The 23,774-nt window shown below is 38.5% G+C and overlaps 1 protein-coding gene across 1 annotated transcript; it reads left to right on the top strand.

The window, feature by feature from the left end:
• Positions 1-11,807: 11,807 nt before the first annotated feature.
• On the top strand, positions 11,808-18,847 carry LOC143018013 (uncharacterized). Its single transcript, XM_076173052.1, has 2 exons — positions 11,808-12,018; positions 16,506-18,847. The coding sequence occupies exons 1-2, from the start codon at positions 12,016-12,018 to the stop codon at positions 18,741-18,743; spliced, it is 2,241 nt and encodes a 746-aa protein (XP_076029167.1). The 5' UTR covers positions 11,808-12,015; the 3' UTR covers positions 18,744-18,847.
• Positions 18,848-23,774: the final 4,927 nt, after the last annotated feature.

Genomic DNA, 23,774 nt, shown 5'->3' with positions numbered 1-23,774 from the left:
TACCGAACCTAATCTCCCAATGTTCAGTCATTTGTTCAAGCCTTTCCTCCAGTTTTGCTAGTCGGGGGAGGTTGGTATCCGCCTCCCCCTCTTTAAATCCTTGGAAATTGTTATCCTCACCTTCCATTGAATTGTTCTTATCTATGTTTCTAATCTTTACATTTTTGTTAGACATTTCGTCGTCACTAAATTGGTCGAGACCTCTTTTGTTTACATGGCGTCTGCCTGCTTGGGCCAAGTCCTCTCCTTCCTCATTTCCTTCCATTTCCCTCAGTAATCCCTCCCCTTCTCCTTTTTCCTCACTTTCCCACTACACCACGAGCAATTCCCCCCCCCATCCTGTAAATACAATATGTACTTCCTTTGCTTTGGGATCCACGAAAATTTCACTTTTTCTTCAGAACGTCTTCTACGCCGTCCGTTCGGTGGAGTGTGTGTGTGTATTCACCTTGGTCCCTGGACCACGTGCTGTACTTGTGATTGACAGCTGTTTCCCTCCTGGAAGAGAGCTCAGAGCTCGTATGACCGATCTATGGGTAATGCTGTGACCTTACACGCACACACACACACACCCAACTCCCCGCCCACGAGAGTTGGAGTAACGACTCGAAGCGCAGCGATACTGGAAATATTTCAGCCCTGGGCAGGATTCGAACCAGGACCGCCGTAGTGACAGTCAGGGACTCTACCAATCGTGCCACCAAGTGTGTGTGTGTGTGTGTTTCATTATATTCTTTGATCAAATGTTGGACTCGGTTATGGAAAGTCAAATATGAGTACTCCTTCAGATGGGCGAACCTTTTGTGCACTTCGAAGCAGTTTGTTAATGTTTTTGGTCTCTATCTGGCACTCAGCTCTCATCTGTGGCATCTCGTGGTTGTTTGCATGCAGCAGTGGCCACACCCCGGGCAACAGGATCATAAGGACGGCTAAATCAGCGGAGGGTAGCTGACGAGTTTAAGAATCTCACTGAGCTAGGCTATGTCTACCCTTACTTGCAGAGACTGGTTCTGCTGATTGGGCGGATGAGACCATCAGTGTAGTCAAACAGATAAGAAGGCGGTCTAGTAGGTATTAAGAAGCGCTTAGAGCACAGCGAGACGTATAGAATTCCTGGTAATCCACTGCAGCAGCGGAGGTTTCCAAGCGCAACAGTCTCCCGTGCCATTAGATCAAGGTTTCCACAACCGAGAGAGTAGGATTATCCTTATACAACGGTTCTCTCACAATAATCACTTTCACACACAGGTCCCTGTGCAACCCAGCCTATCAACTTCTTACACTCAATTCCTGCGGCGATGGTAGAGTGGCAAAAGTGATAGGCAGTTATCACTGAAAGTCATATTCACGAGCTTGCACGTAGGTAGCCTGTGACTCTGGTCGCTGTTCTTTAGATTTGAGATATTGAAGTCTATTTACCATTTCTCCGACCATGCAAACAATTTATTAAGAGCCTCCTGCAGTATCCCAGCATCTTCTCCCGACTTAATATGGCGTCCTATTTTAGTGTTATCAGCAAGCCTACTAACATCACTATTAATCCCATAATGAACAATAAGGTACCCAAAACCGAGTCCAGGGGAACTCCACTAGTAACACTACCCCATTTGGGTTTTACACCGTTAATGGTGACCCTCTGTTTTCTGTCACTAATCCATGTTCTAATCCATTTAAATAAAATTTCTCTTGTGCCATGGGCCTTGATTTCATTTAGTAGTCTCTGGTGGGATACTTTGTCGAACGCTTTGCCAAAGTCAAGGTATATAACATCGTGACTATCATTGCTATCTGCCGCATTGTAGACATTAGTATAAAAGGATAAAAGATTACCTACTCGCGACCTGCCCTTAGTGAACCTATGCTGTGAGTCACAAATCCGATTATGCCTCTCTATATGTTCCTTTATACAATTTGCTATTAATGATCCCAGTACAGTGTATATATATATGTATATATATATATATATAAACTTTTATCCTGCCGTCGGAAAAGAAGACACGTCGAAAGTTCTGTATATTTCGATCACTGACTGTGATCCCCTCAAATCTGTTGAAGAGGATCAGTTAGTGATCGAAATATACAGAACTTTCGATTTAGTGTCTTCTTTTCCGATGGTGGGATAAAAGCTTGTTTCAAAAATGTGCTACGACATTACTTTAGTGGATATGTATATGTGTATATATATATATATATATATATATATATATATATATATATATATATATATATAATACACCTTCACCTGTCTTCTCCTAGTAAGACCGCGGAAAATATCACCCTTGAGTTCCTCTTTGTAGATAAATGCGTCCTTATGGCACACAAGGAAAATCACCTACTGGTCATTGTCAACAGTTTTGCAGAAGCATCAAGCCTGTTTGGACTGACAACCTGCCTAGAAAAGACAGAGACTTTGGTCCAAGCCTATACCAGTGACGGAGTCCAACTGAAGCGTGCTGAAAACTTCAAGTATTCGAGAAGTACAAATTTAACAAAAGGATCACTCGATAAAGATATCACATTCAGGATTCTGAGAACGAGTTAGGTACTTGGAAGACTACTAGTGAAGGTTTTTCAGCAAAAGGGCATAAGACTGTCCACAAAATTTTAATTTACAAAGCTGTAGTCCTTTCTTCACTACTACTAGTTATGGGAATGAAACGTGGACCCTGTATCTTGGGCACATTAAGCATCTCGAAAAATTCCATATCAGATCAATGCAGACGTTTATGAATATCCACTGGACCGGTCACGTGGTTAGAATGGACAGTAACTGCACCTCCTAACAACTGATGTTAGAAATGCTCAAGGAGGGCTCACGTAGGACTGGAAGGCCGAAACTGAAAAACAAGGACACCTCATACAGTCAGCTCGTGGTGCGACATCCAGCCATACGAGGAAGGGAGGCTTTAGATTCGGATATTCCGCTATAGATCATCTGTAGACAATGAATGAACTAATTACGGAAACAATAATAAAATAAACTTCTGTGTTCAACTTTTGTAGATTACAAAAATTATTCTGACTTGGCAGAATGAATCGCAATGCTAAACTTTATCCGCAACCAGAGTAAAAACACATTTTATTCCAGGAGCACTGGACTTGTTTACGCAATATTCGCAACCACCTGCGGCTTGGCTCATTCCATTTCTTTGGTATTTCGTTCTTTAGTAAGCTGTAATGAGTTATAGTGAGTTACAATAATAAAGCACACAAACAGAAGCCCTTTCAGTCCATAATGAATTCGTATGAAAAAAATACAGCATTTTGATTAGTTGTTTATCCAAGTATATTTCAAACGTTCAAGCTCGAATGGAAGTGACGACACAGTTGGCAAAATTGTTTCTACGTATAATTTGAGGTCATTATTTATCATCTGATTTGTATTTAGTGTTCAAATATTTTCATTTTTCGTAAGATAAATTTCTTTTAAAGGCTTGTATATGGCCCTCCAATAGTTTTTAGAATATGTTTAAATGTTTTAATTTTTTTCTATAATTTGAATTTTACACCCCACTGCTGTACTCTTTTCAGACTGTGAATGTGTCAAGGGATGTTTACTTTCTGACGTCTGTTAAATTTTTTTTTTACTATGACCTGTTGTTTATCTTTCTTATTTTCTTCCTATTTTCTCTAAACATTTTTTCTAGCTTATATATCATCATCATGTCGCCTCTCTTCGCTTCTCCACTGTGAAAGCCCAGATTTTTTTTTCAATACATCCTCGTATATCTTGTAGTTTCGACCAGAGATCATTTTGGTTACCGCATTTTGTATTCTTGTATGTACACACACACACATTCACACACGGGACCACGAGCATAGCTCCCTTCCCGTATAATACAACTTGGTAAATACCCACACACACACGTTATTGCTTCAGCCAATAACCTATCTGGAAATCCATGACCGGTTTCAGCCAATCATAGGACTTTCCATCATGACGAAAACGATATCGTACATGCGCCATCTTAGTTTTGAATTGGTTCGTGCAAAGTTTGGGTGTTTAGTCTATTTTTTTTCTTGTGTGTGGAAACTGGTGCTCCGAGTACTTTAAAAAGGATATGATGTCCTACCCAGTGTTATTTTGTGTCAGTCGTATGATGACAGCTAGTGTTTTTTGCGTTAAACTGTCTAGTGCAGCCAGTGATGGGAGTGCTTGGGGTTGGAGGGAAGTGGGGAGCACGTCGAACGACCCGCTTCTCAAACTTATTTTTGTTTCATATGTTCATTCTGCACAAATGGGGACAATTGATTGTGTTTTTATGAGCACATATCGTGGTTGGAATCTCTAGACGTACACCACCTGGTTCCAAACAACCACATCTCCCATCATAGATTAAATAAATGAATCCCCAAGAACAAGATTCACTGCACTCACCCAAGGTAAGTTGTAAGGTCTTTCCTCTGTTTCCTGCGGACGATCTAGGTAGAACACAGTGAAGTTAGGCTGATTTAGGGTTAGAATGCTACAGATATATACAGTAAGTTCAGCGATCCTAGCTTGGGTCCGGCAGACATTCCAGGTAGGGGGCCCCGTTGAGATGTTAGGCTAGGTCAGGTAGGCCAGTCAGTGACGTAATTGGCCACCAGAAATCTCACAGTTCTCAATCCTACCCACCCATTTCCTTTGTGTGTGTGTGTGTGTGTGTGTATATATATATATATATATATATATATATATATATATATATATATATATATATATATATATATATTTATATATACCATCCAAGGAAGTATCCATTAAACAATCATTTGATAATCATGATAATGAAAAGGTAAATTTTTAGAAGTGCACACCTACGCGATATAGCAATAGAAAATTAATTATTATTTTCGTAAATTATAATACATCAACGTAATATGCGATTTTCTAAGCGGAAATCAATAACAAAAAAGTTGCTAAAACCTATTCACTAACGAACGAAGTCGCGGCAGTTGAATGATGTGCCATGTTTGTTTTGACAGATGCTGAGGTTGAAGAAATGAAAGGATGATAAATTCGTCTATTCCAACCTAACATAACCTACCTAACCAAACTAACTTATATAAACTAATCTGTATTTAGTGATTGGGTACCTCTAATTCTAAAGATCATCTGAGTAGTCGTCGTCGTCACGGATGCTGGCTTGATTATATTATTATTGTACCTCGGGCAATTAACAGACGACGGCAGAACCCCGTGTTCTCCCAAAGTCCAAGGAAGCCCCATTGTCTTTGTAACAGTGCTTCTTAACGTCACCTGTAGTTGGAGAACACCCCGTGTACAACGTGGAAGTTATCGTCGAACTGACAGTGACTGGACTGGACAGACGAACATGGCGTCTCGATCCTATGCACGCGGCTTCATTCAGTAGTATCTTTGCTTTTAGCAATTTTTTATTTATTTATTTACACCAAGAAGAACGTATATTACATTGATGTATTATAATATACAAAATTGATAATTAACTTTCTAATGCTATATCGCGTAGGCGTGAATTAAAAAAAATACCGATAATAATAATAATGAAAAACGTAACGGAAGCAAATAAGTTAACCAACCCTAGAACATGGGAATGTCAGGAGCGGCTTAATCGAGAAAAGTTGTCATTCTCCACTACAGGAGGAAAGAATGGGGTGCCATAGGTAAAAATTAAATAGCCTGGCGACAGTGTTAATATAAAGGAAAGCGCATGGGCATGAGGAAAGGGATACAGTTGCTCATAGACAGGGCCATCCGCCAGTCTGGGATTCATACCTGCAAGCCTTCAGACACGAGTCGAGCATTTTGACCAACTGGCCACACCTCTCATTCGGTCTTTGGCAAACTTGTTCGCCCGTACACATTATTCATTTGTTCATTGATTTTTGCTCTGGAATACGTGTCCCTACTTGATCGTCAGTGTACAATGTTGCAACCACCCGAACTTGATCCGTTGGTCTATATCGGACTTATGGACTGTAGTTGCCAGCGCTTCTGTCGTTTAGGACAATCTAACGCAATGGTGCATATAGGCAACTGTGCAAAGATGTTCTCTTATTGTAAAATGTACACACACACACACACACACACACACACACACACACACACACACACACACACACACACACACACATATATATATATACACACACACACACACACACACACACACACACACACACACACACACACACACACACACACACACATATATATATATATATATATATATATATATATATATATATATACACTAGAGAGAAATGTAGTAATACACAAATCACACAGAGAAATCACAGTCGGAGTAAAAGAGAACTTACGAGAACTTTTGACTTCTGTGTTCTGTGTTTCGGCTACCGGTTGTAGCCCTCTTCAGGAAAGTACAAGATAGTCGAAGTGATAAGACATATATACTCCTTTGACATAAGGATAGGAATATAACAGGAACATGGACAGCTTACATGACTGGCCAGGTGACCTCACTCAAGGAAAATTCACGGGATCAAACGTGAGGTTGTGTGATAATTACTGACAAAGCGACTCACCGCTAATCGTGAGACCATTGTCCTTTGGAGATGTTAAAACTGGGACATTCTTCAATTAAGGCTGACTCAACTATCTTATATAAAACCTATATAAAACCATAACTGAACTTGAGCACATGTTTGGTCTTATCCCAGTCACTTCGGTGGTTTTGATGACTCACGTGGTGGAATACAGTCATGAAAACCACCGGATTGACTGGGTTAAGATCAAACTAGTGTTCAAGTCGGAGGCTTCCCCTAGCACGTGACATTTCATCACTGCCTGAGTTACCAGGTAACCTCTACTAGGTGGCTGGTGACCTCCCCCAGTAAAGAGCAAATACAGAAATTTACGTACATAAAGTAACATGATTAAATGTAATGCCGAAATAATTCTTCTCCTGATCAGATAGAATATTCCAAAGAGCTGCTGAAGAAGGGTCTTAAACTCGAAATCGCGATATAGCAAACACGACCACCTACAGTGAAGTCATAAACCTCCATTCAAAGGCACATAAGTCCATAGTAAGACATATGGAAAATGCATTTAACAAGTGTGTGTATATATATATATATATATATATATATATATATATATATATATATATATATATATATATATATATAACGTAGAAACCACTGTTGGAGTAGAAAAGATTGGAAACGGGGAATCTATATATTTCGATTGCAAACTGCAATCCTCTTCAGTAGATACAAATAAGAGAGGACGTGCTGTTTAAGTAGCACCCTTAACAAAAGAAAGGGGAACATGGGAAGATATCTCTACCCTCGGCTCACTCCGTATGTGAGGTCAGGAGACAAATGAGCTTTCACTAGGTTGGAGATGAAGAGTCCGGACATTATGTCCGGGGACCATTGCCCCTTTGAAATATTCAAGTTGGGCTGAAATTCAATGATCGTAGATTCTACCATTTTTCTCCTGAACTCACATCTGGATTTATAAATAAGCTCAGCTCTGTCCCAATCTAAACAATGTTTAAATTGCTTAACATTTTGGAACACAGCTGAGCTATCTTGTGCATATTCAATGGAACGTTTATGTTCAATCATCCTGGTATTCAAATCCCTTCCAGTCTGTCCGATGTAAACTAAGTCACAACCTTTACATGGAATCGAATAAACCCCTTGGCTCTGTTCTTCAAGAAACTTGGTCGTTCTCATATCGTCCTCTTGACCTCCTTGATGATCAAAGTGGATGCTGCTCCTGCTAATTTTATAAACCCATCCCTATGGTTGATGCAGGGGTGGGAAGTAATGTAGGCTGCCTCCACTATTTTTCTTGTCTTTTTCTCTAGACCTATGTGGAGCACCTATCCTGTTCCAGTCTGGAAGATGACCACATTAATCTAAATGAACCACTAGCGAGTTGGAGGTTCTGTGAGCTTTGACGTCATTTTTGTGTTCATATGTCCGCAGCTCCACTGATCTTCCCGTCTCTCCATAATATCCTAACGGGCAACCACCTTATGTTATATTGTAGACAGCGCCTTTCTCCATACCTGTTTCTGAGTTATTTCTATTCATTTTCTGACAACCTCTTCTAATTTCGTATTTGTGGAAAAAGCAACGCTCACCCGCTTTTGTGAGAATATGTCCCAACTCCTCTGCGTACTTCGAGTTGGGGACGGACAAAATCCCAGCCCTGTCTTCTTCAGACCGGTTATCCTTCTTCCTTCTCATTATTACCGTTGCTTTCTTTCTCAATCTGTGCAGTAGTCCTTCCGGGAATTTAAGTTTTGTGAACATGTACGTTTCGAAAGTGTATGCATGACTGTCTGTAAAGTCATCAGCTGCAAGTGACTACAAGCCTAAGCCATAATATCCTTATGGACTCTCGAGCGCACAATTGTGACAATTATTATTACCTACCATCGATAACTGATAAGAGGAAAATTGTATAAAGCATAAATGTATAAATAATTATCCGAGTCTGGATGTACTGATGAACGACAATTATTTTCTGCGACGTTCTAATACGATTGAATTTTGGCGCGCAGCGTTCGAGATGTGACGTTACAACGCTGTACTTCGAAGCGACGAGCCCGGACAGACAAAATTTAATGTTTGTTCAAATGGTGCTATATCTGATTAGAAAATGTACCTTCACTCAGTGTGGGTGATACATTATGTGATACGTGTTATAAAGAAGAATTGGGTAGGTGTAAGAAATCTATGATTTGGGAAGAAAATCATAGATAATTGAAAAGTTGGTAAGCTAATAATTTCTTGATTTGAAATTGTTATTATAGTACGTTGTTTGATTTAATATATTTGTGGCAGAAGCTGCACAGAAAATCGTAATAAATTCGTCCTTAAAAAAAGAACCATATGTCAGTCAAACTAAGGCAGAATTCTAAAGGTATCTTATATTAGTCGAAATTATAAAATATATCTTCAGCGTGCGATGCTACTGTGATGAAATTTTGGCTTCCCTTCAGATTTCATTATATTTTCTGTAAATGGTAATGTGTGAGTAAAGAACTATACATTTTTCTTGAGTTTGCTCATATTTCTTTCAGCTATTCAGTGAAATATTTTTTTTTCATGTTTTCTTTGTTAACACGACGATATTGTCATTAGTACCATATAAGAAACAGGTCAGACAAGTGGTGCCGTGTCTATAATTTGAAAGGCGTCATATTTAAGGTGCACTCACACACACACACACACACACACACACACACACACACACACACATACACATACACACACACACACACACACACACACCTGCTCAATGGTGCGGTGGCACCGTTCTCGACCGCTAATTCAGCGGTCCAATTTCAAGTCCCGCCCAGGGCTGAGAAAATTCATCATCTTTGTACTGCGAGTCAGTACTCCAACTCCTGTGGGCAAGGAGTTGTGTGTGTGTGTGTGTGCGTGTGTGTGTGTGTGGGCGTGCGTGGGCGTGTGTGTAAGGTTATATCATTAATCTTAGATCGGGTAATATATGACCCTTGGGCTTTCACCCAGGAGGGTAATAGCTGATTATCACGGGACTAACATGTGATTATTCCAAGACCATAGTGAATTACACTCTATCTCTCTCTCTCTCTCTCTCTCTCTCTCTTTTCACAAGTAATACGCTTTTTTTGAGTAGCACTGGGGTAAAGATTGATCTTCGGGATACTTTTTTTTTATCACATGTTTCCTCCTGAGACTGAGAACGTGCGACGTATACGGGTTAGTGAGGCGTCTGCGATGCCTAAGGTTGATAGTTCGCATAATAGGTCTTCGTGTCGATGAAGGGGATGGGCATAATTCCACGTCTTCGGTATATGTCGTGTGTCAGGTGTTCCAGTTAATGGAATGGGTTATGGGGGGATATCCACAATGTTTTTCCTGTAGGGCCTCTATGGATTCTATTCACCACTGGAGGTAAGCTACATGTGTACAAGGCTGCACATTATTTTTCCTGTTCGCCGGAGGAGTATGATGGGATGATTTGGTCTTTTCTTGGTTTTGAGAATTGAGTTTGGGTTGATTTTGTCCAAATTTCTGGGTAGATTCCTTCTTGCCATCCATGGCTGTATACGTTCCGGAGTAATGTGCGTGTTGGTGTAGGGAGTGACAGGAGGAATTCATCGTCGTTGATTGGAAGCATACGCCAGGGAACATGTTGCATCACTCAAACCCCAGCGTCAGTCCCAACGTGCTCTCTGAACAAGCCCCCATGCAGTCACCCATCCCATCTCAAAACTCAGGCTCGTTCAACTGGTCCCAGCCATGAATTCTGCGAGAGTTCCCTTCGTCTCCATCATCGAGGGTTGTCACTTGTGGAGACAACGCTGAATAGGATCAGCATCAGGGAAACGTGCCATTTGATGCCCATATAGCCGGAGTTGACGTTCACGAATTATGCTGGTAATCGGCCTAGACTGAGTGTCACAACACAGTCTCTGTTTTGATATTAAGTCATTACAGCAATACCCCATTATTCTCCGAAGGCACTTAATAACAAAGCCAATGAGACGACTCTAATTCTGGATTCAGTGTCCATGTCTAAGAGCAGTACAGCATAATAGAGAGCACAAGTGAGTTTAAGATTCGGATCTTGGCCCTTCTGAATAATTATTGACAATGCCATATAGTCTGGTTAAGTGTGTCCATAACACCATATGCAATGCCAATCCTTCGAAGTACTTCCTGACATGGCCTACTACTGTAATGCACTACTTTATCAAGGCATGTGCAGCTTTTATCCCAAGACCTCGATGTCCTTGCCAAATGCATGGGCAGGCTGAACTGTGTCATCCAGTAAACCTCCAGAAGACCTGGAGTCCAGGCAGTGACACGAGAGCTACAACCAGGACTCCTAACAACTCCGCAAGAAGGGCAGCATCCTCAACAATGACAGGATCAGTGACCTTAGTGTTGCCAATGGATGTCAGGCTCCAGACAGTTCTGTTCAGGAGAGGCGCTAAGCTTAAGAGATTTTGTTGAATTGTCTCGTGAGTGAAAGACAATATAAGAAATGGTCCATGCTTTCGGTGTGATGATGGCATAGTGTGTATTTAGTGTTTGTTGTCAGGTCAGTTCTGTGTTAGTGCTGTTTTGATACAGGGTAGTGACCTGGATGTAGGTGTATTAAAACTACTTTTAATGTCTTAAGTGCAATTTCTTTCTTGGGCTAATGTTTAAGGGGAGTATATAGTGAAACAATAGTACTCTGTGATCTGTGTGTGTATGAGGTTTTCGGGTATGTGGGTTATATGGACTGTGCTTGTGCATTGTGATTTAATGGTGATGAGTCGGTTAAGGAGATCTTGCACAGAATGGTGTGTCTGTCATTCTCATGTGCTGGTCTTTGCAGAGAATTTTGGTTTCTGTGTGTAGATGTTCTTTTGGAGCTGCCTTTGTGTAGCCAATTATTAGTCTTAAGTTTCTATTTTATTTTATTTATTCATTGATTTAATTTAATTTTGTTTTATATTTTATTTTTTGTTTGCTTGTTTATTTACTTATTCATTTTATTTACTTATCTGTTATATATATTTATATATATACACACATATATATATATAACAAATTATATACATATATATATATATATATATATGCGTAAATAACCACTAGGAAAAAGTAAACTAACGAAGCAGAGCGCTTTCGTGTAATTACATCTTCAGTGCAGATACAAAGAAGGAATTATAAGATGAAGAAACAAGGTACAGAATATATGACATAGTGAAGAGGGCATTCGGAGAGGTAGTGGAAGAGTACACGTGACGGACGTATGGGCCGTCCTGGTAGCCAACAAGTATGGGACGTTTGGGCCGTCCTGGTAACCAACAAGTATGGGACAACTGCTCATAATTTATATTACAATTCAAACAATTTTGAAATTTCATGAGAAATAAAACTATCTAATTTGTACAAACCTTGATGAAGATTAACATTTATCCCCTTACTAGATTTGATCAAACTGCATTCAATTAAATTTCTTTCTGTTATGTTGTTGTTGTATGTGATGACTTTAGCGTTATCCCAGTCAACTGGGTGGTTAAAATGGTTCATGTGGTTGAATATACCGCTAGATTGGTTTCCCTCTCTAACGTATTTCTTATGTTGATTGATTCGTGTTGTGAGTGCTTTAGCAGTCTGACCAACATAAAACTGATTACATGATTTGCAAGGTATTTTGTACACACACCCTTTATTACTATTGACAGAATTATTTATGAGCAGTTGTCTTACAGTGTTCTTGTTATTGAAAACTACATTAATGTTAAATTTACGTAACATATTTGGAATATTTTGCAGGTTCTCTTGGTACGGTAAAATTAGCAAGTTATTCATATTGAAAGTTTGAGTTGACCTAAGGTTGTAAAATGTCCTTTTAGCACGATTGTAAGCTTTGTCAAGAACATGTGTGGGGTATTGTAGCTTAGTACCAATGTCGTAAATACATCCTATTTCATCATCGATGTACTCTGGGCTGCAAATGCGTAGGGCCCTGAGATACATCGACGCGAAAACAGATACCTTCACGCCATCAGGGTGTGAGGAATAATAGTGTATATATGAACAAACGTTGGTTGGTTTGCGATATACACTAAACTTCAACTCACTTTCACGGCGGTAGATATTACAATCAAGGAAAGGCAAAACGCCTTCTTTCTCTATCTCCACCGTGAACTTAATGGAACTGACCAAATTATTAAGCTTACATAAAAAATCATTTACATTATCTTGAATGGGCCACAGACATAGGATGTCATCAATGTACCGCATCCATGTAATGTTGGGGGGAATGATCTTACTTAAAATTTTGGTTTCAAAAAACTCCATATATAGATTACTCAATACGGGGGATAGAGGATTACCCATGCTCATTCCAAATTTCTGAGAATAGAATTTATCATTAAATTGGAATTTGCAATCTTTAACACACAATTTGATCAGTTCAATTAAGGTGCCTGAAGGTAATGGTAAATCGTGCTTATTTAACTCTTCTTTAAGATAGATTAAAAGGTCATCCAAGGGAACTTTCGTAAACAAACTAACAATATCATAACTTACCAATTTAAATTCATAGTCTGGTTTTACCTCACTTAGTTTGTTAATGAGGTCCAAACTGTTCTTAACATGTGAAGTGGAAATAGTTCCAACTAGTGGACTAAGAATTGTTACCAACCATTTCGAAAGTTTGTATGAAGCTGAACCTATTGAAGAAACGATTGGTCTTACCGGGTTATTTGGTTTATGTGTCTTAATTAGACCATACATGTAAGGCAAAGGAGGGCTGATAGAAATAAACTTTTTGATTAGTTCACTATTTCCACTTAACAATTCTTTTATCTTCTTATTGAAATGGCTATTCACTGATTCAGTAGTAATCTTTAAAAGTTGGACGTAAGTAACTTGATCTTTAAGTAGTACATCCATTTTGTTTAAATAATCATTTTTGTTCATAATTACTACAGCGTTTGATTTATCAGCTTTTGTGATATGTAAATCACTATCCTTTTTGAGAGAATTAATAGCAGTGATAAAACGTTCAGGACAGCTGGGAGGTACCTGATTAGCTAAAGCACCATAAACAATACCTTTACATATATTAACATCATCTATAGGCAGATCTTTATCACATTTTAAATTACAAAAAGCTTTACCAATGTTAATGATGTTAGATGGATTAGAATTATTGGCAAAGCTGAGCCCAAATCCTAATGCTGTGGATTGAACCTTGGTGAGTGGCTTAGATGACAAGTTAACCACGAAATCTGGGTTAGCATGTTTGGTCCAGTCACTGTCATTAATGAGGGCTAGTAATTTTACCGTACCAAGAGAACCTGCAAAATATTCCAAATATGTTACGTAAATTTAACATTAATGTAGTTTTCAATAACAAGAACACTGTAAGACAACTGCTCATAAATAATTCTGTCAATAGTAATAAAGGGTGTGTGTACAAAATACCTTGCAAATCATGTAATCAGTTTTATGTTGGTCAGACTGCTAAAGCACTCACAACACGAATCAATCAACATAAGAAATACGTTAGAGAGGGAAACCAATCTAGCGGTATATTCAACCACATGAACCATTTTAACCACCCAGTTGACTGGGATAACGCTAAAGTCATCACATACAACAACAACATAACAGAAAGAAATTTAATTAAAATTAGCTAGCCCTCATTAATGACAGTGACTGGACCAAACATGCTAACCCAGATTTCGTGGTTAACTTGTCATCTAAGCCACTCACCAAGGTTCAATCCACAGCATTAGGATTTGGGCTCAGCTTTGCCAATAATTCTAATCCATCTAACATCATTAACATTGGTAAAGCTTTTTGTAATTTAAAATGTGATAAAGATCTGCCTATAGATGATGTTAATATATGTAAAGGTATTGTTTATGGTGCTTTAGCTAATCAGGTACCTCCCAGCTGTCCTGAACGTTTTATCACTGCTATTAATTCTCTCAAAAAGGATAGTGATTTACATATCACAAAAGCTGATAAATCAAACGCTGTAGTAATTATGAACAAAAATGATTATTTAAACAAAATGGATGTACTACTTAAAGATCAAGTTACTTACGTCCAACTTTTAAAGAATCCTACTGAATCAGTGAATAGCCATTTCAATAAGAAGATAAAAGAATTGTTAAGTGGAAATAGTGAACTAATCAAAAAGTTTATTTCTATCAGCCCTCCTTTGCCTTACATGTATGGTCTAATTAAGACACATAAACCAAATAACCCGGTAAGACCAATCGTTTCTTCAATAGGTTCAGCTTCATACAAACTTTCGAAATGGTTGGTAACAATTCTTAGTCCACTAGTTGGAACTATTTCCACTTCATATGTTAAGAACAGTTTGGACCTCATTAACAAACTAAGTGAGGTAAAACCAGACTATGAATTTAAATTGGTAAGTTATGATATTGTTAGTTTGTTTACGAAAGTTCCCTTGGATGACCTTTTAATCTATCTTAAAGAAGAGTTAAATAAGCACGATTTACCATTACCTTCAGGCACCTTAATTGAACTGATCAAATTGTGTGTTAAAGATTGCAAATTCCAATTTAATGATAAATTCTATTCTCAGAAATTTGGAATGAGCATGGGTAATCCTCTATCCCCCGTATTGAGTAATCTATATATGGAGTTTTTTGAAACCAAAATTTTAAGTAAGATCATTCCCCCCAACATTACATGGATGCGGTACATTGATGACATCCTATGTCTGTGGCCCATTCAAGATAATGTAAATGATTTTTTATGTAAGCTTAATAATTTGGTCAGTTCCATTAAGTTCACGGTGGAGATAGAGAAAGAAGGCGTTTTGCCTTTCCTTGATTGTAATATCTACCGCCGTGAAAGTGAGTTGAAGTTTAGTGTATATCGCAAACCAACCAACGTTTGTTCATATATACACTATTATTCCTCACACCCTGATGGCGTGAAGGTATCTGTTTTCGCGTCGATGTATCTCAGGGCCCTACGCATTTGCAGCCCAGAGTACATCGATGATGAAATAGGATGTATTTACGACATTGGTACTAAGCTACAATACCCCACACATGTTCTTGACAAAGCTTACAATCGTGCTAAAAGGACATTTTACAACCTTAGGTCAACTCAAACTTTCAATATGAATAACTTGCTAATTTTACCGTACCAAGAGAACCTGCAAAATATTCCAAATATGTTACGTAAATTTAACATTAATGTAGTTTTCAATAACAAGAACACTGTAAGACAACTGCTCATAAATAATTCTGTCAATAGTAATAAAGGGTGTGTGTACAAAATACCTTGCAAATCATGTAATCAGTTTTATGTTGGTCAGACTGCTAAAGCACTCACAACACGAATCAATCAACATAAGAAATACGTTAGAGAGGGAAACCAATCTAGCGGTATATTCAACCACATGAACCATTTTAACCACCCAGTTGACTGGGATAACGCTAAAGTCATCACATACAACAACAACATAACAGAAAGAAATTTAATTGAATGCAGTTTGATCAAATCTAGTAAGGGGATAAATGTTAATCTTCATCAAGGTTTGTACAAATTAGATAGTTTTATTTCTCATGAAATTTCAAAATTGTTTGAATTGTAATATAAATTATGAGCAGTTGTCCCATACTTGTTGGTTACCAGGACGGCCCAAACGTCCCATACTTGTTGGCTACCAGGACGGCCCATACGTCCGTCACGTGTACTTCTCCCACTACCTCTCCGAATGCCCTCTTCACTATGTCATATATTCTGTACCTTGTTTCTTCATCTTATAATTCCTTCTTTGTATCTGCACTGAAGATGTAATTACACGAAAGCGCTCTGCTTCGTTAGTTTACTTTTTCCTAGTGGTTATTTACGCATTTGTGAACACACGCTCCTTGTGTTTTTATTGCATTATGGATACCACACGATTCTTCGAGAACTTTACTCACCTGAACCCTGGACTTGCTCCTTATGTACACGACTTTTCCTGGTCATTGGTTAAAGCCCACAAGCTACGACTACGTCTACAGTTTCTACAAAACTGCATGAAAGAACAAGTATTACCCAAGTCGGTCTTACCCCAACGGCTTGTGAAGATGTCTGATCGTCCATTTGATGATTTTCAGCGCATCATTCTTAAGAAACGAATCGACATTGCCAAATTAGAAGTCAAAGAAGCCTTTAGGATCAAGCGTATTAGTTTGCATAAATTCCAGTGTTGTGTATCATCTGATGTCAAAAATGTGCTTTTGGACTATTGTTATGGAAAAATGAGGATGGAGTGTGAGTACTTGTCAAGGAAGTTAAACATGAAATTACTAGCCCTCATTAATGACAGTGACTGGACCAAACATGCTAACCCAGATTTCGTGGTTAACTTGTCATCTAAGCCACTCACCAAGGTTCAATCCACAGCATTAGGATTTGGGCTCAGCTTTGCCAATAATTCTAATCCATCTAACATCATTAACATTGGTAAAGCTTTTTGTAATTTAAAATGTGATAAAGATCTGCCTATATATGATGTTAATATATGTAAAGGTATTGTTTATGGTGCTTTAGCTAATCAGGTACCTCCCAGCTGTCCTGAACGTTTTATCACTGCTATTAATTCTCTCAAAAAGGATAGTGATTTACATATCACAAAAGCTGATAAATCAAACGCTGTAGTAATTATGAACAAAAATGATTATTTAAACAAAATGGATGTACTACTTAAAGATCAAGTTACTTACGTCCAACTTTTAAAGAATCCTACTGAATCAGTGAATAGCCATTTCAATAAGAAGATAAAAGAATTGTTAAGTGGAAATAGTGAACTAATCAAAAAGTTTATTTCTATCAGCCCTCCTTTGCCTTACATGTATGGTCTAATTAAGACACATAAACCAAATAACCCGGTAAGACCAATCGTTTCTTCAATAGGTTCAGCTTCATACAAACTTTCGAAATGGTTGGTAACAATTCTTAGTCCACTAGTTGGAACTATTTCCACTTCACATGTTAAGAACAGTTTGGACCTCATTAACAAACTAAGTGAGGTAAAACCAGACTATGAATTTAAATTGGTAAGTTATGATATTGTTAGTTTGTTTACGAAAGTTCCCTTGGATGACCTTTTAATCTATCTTAAAGAAGAGTTAAATAAGCACGATTTACCATTACCTTCAGGCACCTTAATTGAACTGATCAAATTGTGTGTTAAAGATTGCAAATTCCAATTTAATGATAAATTCTATTCTCAGAAATTTGGAATGAGCATGGGTAATCCTCTATCCCCCGTATTGAGTAATCTATATATGGAGTTTTTTGAAACCAAAATTTTAAGTAAGATCATTCCCCCCAACATTACATGGATGCGGTACATTGATGACATCCTATGTCTGTGGCCCATTCAAGATAATGTAAATGATTTTTTATGTAAGCTTAATAATTTGGTCAGTTCCATTAAGTTCACGGTGGAGATAGAGAAAGAAGGCGTTTTGCCTTTCCTTGATTGTAATATCTACCGCCGTGAAAGTGAGTTGAAGTTTAGTGTATATCGCAAACCAACCAACGTTTGTTCATATATACACTATTATTCCTCACACCCTGATGGCGTGAAGGTATCTGTTTTCGCGTCGATGTATCTCAGGGCCCTACGCATTTGCAGCCCAGAGTACATCGATGATGAAATAGGATGTATTTACGACATTGGTACTAAGCTACAATACCCCACACATGTTCTTGACAAAGCTTACAATCGTGCTAAAAGGACATTTTACAACCTTAGGTCAACTCAAACTTTCAATATGAATAACTTGCTAATTTTACCGTACCAAGAGAACCTGCAAAATATTCCAAATATGTTACGTAAATTTAACATTAATGTAGTTTTCAATAACAAGAACACTGTAAGACAACTGCTCATAAATAATTCTGTCAATAGTAATAAAGGGTGTGTGTACAAAATACCTTGCAAATCATGTAATCAGTTTTATGTTGGTCAGACTGCTAAAGCACTCACAACACGAATCAATCAACATAAGAAATACGTTAGAGAGGGAAACCAATCTAGCGGTATATTCAACCACATGAACCATTTTAACCACCCAGTTGACTGGGATAACGCTAAAGTCATCACATACAACAACAACATAACAGAAAGAAATTTAATTGAATGCAGTTTGATCAAATCTAGTAAGGGGATAAATGTTAATCTTCATCAAGGTTTGTACAAATTAGATAGTTTTATTTCTCATGAAATTTCAAAATTGTTTGAATTGTAATATAAATTATGAGCAGTTGTCCCATACTTGTTGGTTACCAGGACGGCCCAAACGTCCCATACTTGTTGGCTACCAGGACGGCCCATACGTCCGTCACGTGTACTTCTCCCACTACCTCTCCGAATGCCCTCTTCACTATGTCATATATTCTGTACCTTGTTTCTTCATCTTATAATTCCTTCTTTGTATCTGCACTGAAGATGTAATTACACGAAAGCGCTCTGCTTCGTTAGTTTACTTTTTCCTAGTGGTTATTTACGCATTTGTGAACACACGCTCCTTGTGTTTTTATTGCATATATATATATATATATATATATATATATATCACATATATATTACATATATATATATATATATAACAAATTAATGAACAAACAAATGAGTGAGAAAATAGCATATACTACATATATAAAAATAAATGAATAGAAATGACGAATAATGGAGTTTCACGATCAGCCCATTAAAGGTAATTTGTGTGCGTGTGGAGATGTAAGGTAATTTGTCTCCATAAGTGTTTGGTCGACAATGGCTCATCTTCTGTGACACTTGACACAATGCATTTCTTTGTAATACTGTATCTATTTATTGTTGGGATGTGGCTGTCTTTTATGGGGCAAGTGTTCTTGTAAGCATTAGATTACCATCGACGACAAAGAAAGAGGTTTTGGGGAAGGAAAGCAGGTGATCAAGGAGGAAAGATGGGCGAAAAATGCCTGAAAGACGGACAACCATACAAAGGAAGGAGAGTATAGACAGAATGTTTGACACAATGAAACATATGGACTGATGAAAAGAGAATAAGTAAGAAAATGGGGGCTTAGTGAAGTATATAGAGAGCGAGATTCAGGTATAACACATATTCAAACACTAACATAACTCCATCCCTCTCTCTATCTATTCATATGTCTATCTATCTCATTATATCTATCTCACCCCCTCTCTATCTCCCCCCCCTCTCTCTCTCTCTCTCTCTCTCTCTCTCTCTCTCTCTCTCTCTCTCTCTCTCTCTCTCTCTCTCTCTCTCTCTCTCTCTTTCTTTCTCCCTCGCCCTCTCACTCACGTTCTCTTTCTCGCTCTTGTTCTCTAGCTCTTGTTTTCTTGTACTCATCTTCTCTTTCTCTCTATCTTTCTCTTCCCTTATGTTTTTACAACATTTTCCAGTTTACACACACGCACTTACAAAAACTTACACATACACGTGCAGGCGCACTAACACACATAGATACACACATACACCCCCCCACACACACGCATAGAGAGGGAGAAGCAGACAGACAGATAAATGCAGACACAGACAAGCAGACAGACAGAGACACAGGCACACACATACAAAGACACACACACGAACACGCACGTGAACACACACACACACACACACACACACACACACACACACACACACACACACACACACACACACACACACACACATCTGGAGGAAAACAACATAATAAATGTGAGACAATTTGGATTTAGACAGGGATGGCCATGCACCGCAAATTCGATATGTTTCTACTCAAGACTACTAGATATAACACAAGAAAAGGACAGATGGGCTGATTGTGCTTTCCCAGACCTACAAAAAACTATTGATAAAGTAGCGCACAAAAAAACTATTAAGAAAACTGGAAACTATAGGAGGGATACAAGGTAAACTACTTAAATGGATGGAAGACTTCTTGCATGGAAGAAAATGAGAGTAAAGCTCAGAGATAAGAGTTCTACTTGAGAAGAGATGATTAGTGGAGTTCCACTAGGATCGGTATTGGCTCCAATAATGTTTGCTGTTTATATGAATGACATGGATGAGGAGGTGGAATGTTACATGAGCTTCTTTGCGGATGACGCAAAACTGTTGAAGAAAGTGAGTACTAAAACGGATTGTGATTCGCTGTAGAGAGATCTGGACAGGGTTTGGGAGTAGAGTCGGAAATGGGAAGTGGACTTCAACGTTAAGAAATGTAGCATAATGGAATTTGAAAAAAAGTACATACATACATACATATACCAAAGGCTTCTTCCCCCTTACACAGGGGGTAGCCAAAAAGAAAAAGGCATAGAAATCACTCCCACCCATTTAATTTCCTATATATTCCACTCCCCTCCACCCTCCTCCCTTCCTCCTATCTTGGCACCTCATTTTGAAAAGAAAAAAAAAATCAAGAAAATATAAAATTGGTGCAAAAGAAGTAAAGAAAGTAGAATCTGAAAAAAACCTGGAAGTAATCATCACAAAGGACATGTCCCCTGATAAACAGATAAGTAAAATTGTTGGAGAAACCTACAACATACTAAAATCAATAAAAGTGGTCTTTACTTATGTGGACGAAGAAATGGTAAAGAAAATACTAGTTACACTGATAAGGCCTAAATTGGAGTACGCAGCGACGCCATGGTCACCCAATACCAAAAAGAATCTAAGGAAAATTGAGAGAATCCAGAGAGCAACTACGAAGATGGCCCCAACACTCTCAAAACTGCCATATGAAAAGAGACATCAAAACTAGAATTACCGACTCTGGAACAAAGAAGAGAAAGAGGTGATTTGTTGACTAACTACAGGATCATGAGAGGTATGGAAATTCTTGATAGAGAAGACTTACTAAATTGGGGTAAGAGAAATACAAGAGGACATGGAAGGAAACTCAAAAAAAAGACAGTTACAGAAGAGACCTGAAAAAGAACAGCTTTCCCCACAGAGTGGTGGATATATAGAACAAATTAGACGAAACAAAAGTGTGTGCAAAAACCATACACGAATTTAAGAGCAAATTAGACACTGCGAGATACAGAGACGGGACACCACGAGCTTAGCTCTCCTTTCCGTAAGGTGCAACTAGGTAAATACACACATGCACACACACACACACACACACACACACACACACACACACACACACACACACACACACACACACACACACACATTCACTCACATACATACACGTACACACACACACACACACACACACACACACACACACACACACACACACACACACACACACACACACACACACACACATCTGGAGGAAAACAACATAATAAATGTGAGACAATTTGGATTTAGACAGGGATGGCCATGCACCGCAAATTCGATATGTTTCTACTCAAGACTACTAGATATAACACAAGAAAAGGACAGATGGGCTGATTGTGCTTTCCCAGACCTACAAAAAACTATTGATAAAGTAGCGCACAAAATAACTATTAAGAAAACTGGAAACTATAGGAGGGATACAAGGTAAACTACTTAAATGGATGGAAGACTTCTTGCATGGAAGAAAATGAGAGTAAAGCTCAGAGATAAGAGTTCTACTTGAGAAGAGATGATTAGTGGAGTTCCACAAGGATCAGTATTGGCTCCAATAATGTTTGCTATTTATATGAATGACATGGATGAGGGTGTGGAATATTACATGAGCTTCTTTGCGGACGACGCAAAACTGTTGGAAAAGGGAGTACTGAAACGGATTGTGATTCGCTGAAGAGAGATCTGGACAGGGTTTGGGAGTAGAGTCGGAAATGGGAAGTGGACTTCAACGTTAAGAAATGTAGCATAATGGAATTTGAAAAAAAGTACATACATACATACATATACCAAAGGCTTCTTCCCCCTTACACAGGGGGTAGCCAAAAAGAAAAAGGCATATAAATCACTCCCACCCATTTCATTTCCCATATATTCCACTCCCCTCCACCTCCTCCCTCCCTCCTATCTTGGCACCTCATTTTGAAAAAAAAAAAAAATCAAGAATATATTTTATAAGATTGGTGCAAAAGAAGTAAAGAAAGTAGAATCTGAAAAAGACCTGGGAGTAATCAAAGGACATGTCCCCTGATAAACAGATAAGTAAAATTGTTGGAGAAACCTACAACATACTAAAATCAATAAAAGTGGTCTTTACTTATGTGGACGAAGAAATGGTAAAGAAAATACTAGTTACACTGATAAGGCCTAAATTGGAGTACGCAGCGACGCCATGGTCACCCAATACCTAAAAGAATATAAGGAAAATTGAGAGAATCCAGAGAGCAACTACGAAGATGGCCCCAACACTCTCAAAACTGCCATATGAAAAGAGACATCAAAACTAGAATTACCGACTCTGGAACAAAGAAGAGAAAGAGGTGATTTGTTGACTAACTACAGGATCATGAGAGGTATGGAAATTCTTGATAGAGAAGACTTACTAAATTGGGGTAAGAGAAATACAAGAGGACATGGAAGGAAACTCAAAAAAAAGACAGTTACAGAAGAGACCTGAAAAAGAACAGCTTTCCCCACAGAGTGGTGGATATATAGAACAAATTAGACGAAACAAAAGTGTGTGCAAAAACCATACACGAATTTAAGAGCAAATTAGACACTGCGAGATACAGAGACGGGACACCACGAGCTTAGCTCTCCTTTCCGTAAGGTGCAACTAGGTAAATACACACATGCACACACACACACACACACACACACACACACACACACACACACACACACACACACACACACACACACACACACACACACACACACACACACACACACACACACACACACACACACACACACACACACACACACACACACACACACACACACATTCACTCACATACATACACGTACACACACACACACACACACACACACACACACACACACACACACACACACACACACACACATCTGGAGGAAAACAACATAATAAATGTGAGACAATTTGGATTTAGACAGGGATGGCCATGCACCGCAAATTCGATATGTTTCTACTCAAGACTACTAGATATAACACAAGAAAAGGACAGATGGGCTGATTGTGCTTTCCCAGACCTACAAAAAACTATTGATAAAGTAGCGCACAAAAAAACTATTAAGAAAACTGGAAACTATAGGAGGGATACAAGGTAAACTACTTAAATGGATGGAAGACTTCTTGCATGGAAGAAAATGAGAGTAAAGCTCAGAGATAAGAGTTCTACTTGAGAAGAGATGATTAGTGGAGTTCCACAAGGATCAGTATTGGCTCCAATAATG

The sequence above is a fragment of the Oratosquilla oratoria genome, chromosome 33 (assembly GCF_046742065.1).
Source record: "Oratosquilla oratoria isolate Oo_2021 chromosome 33, ASM4674206v1, whole genome shotgun sequence".
Taxonomy (NCBI): Eukaryota; Metazoa; Arthropoda; class Malacostraca; order Stomatopoda; family Squillidae; genus Oratosquilla; species Oratosquilla oratoria.
Note: the sequence above shows the minus strand (reverse complement) of the source record. Positions and strands in the feature narration are given on the sequence as shown.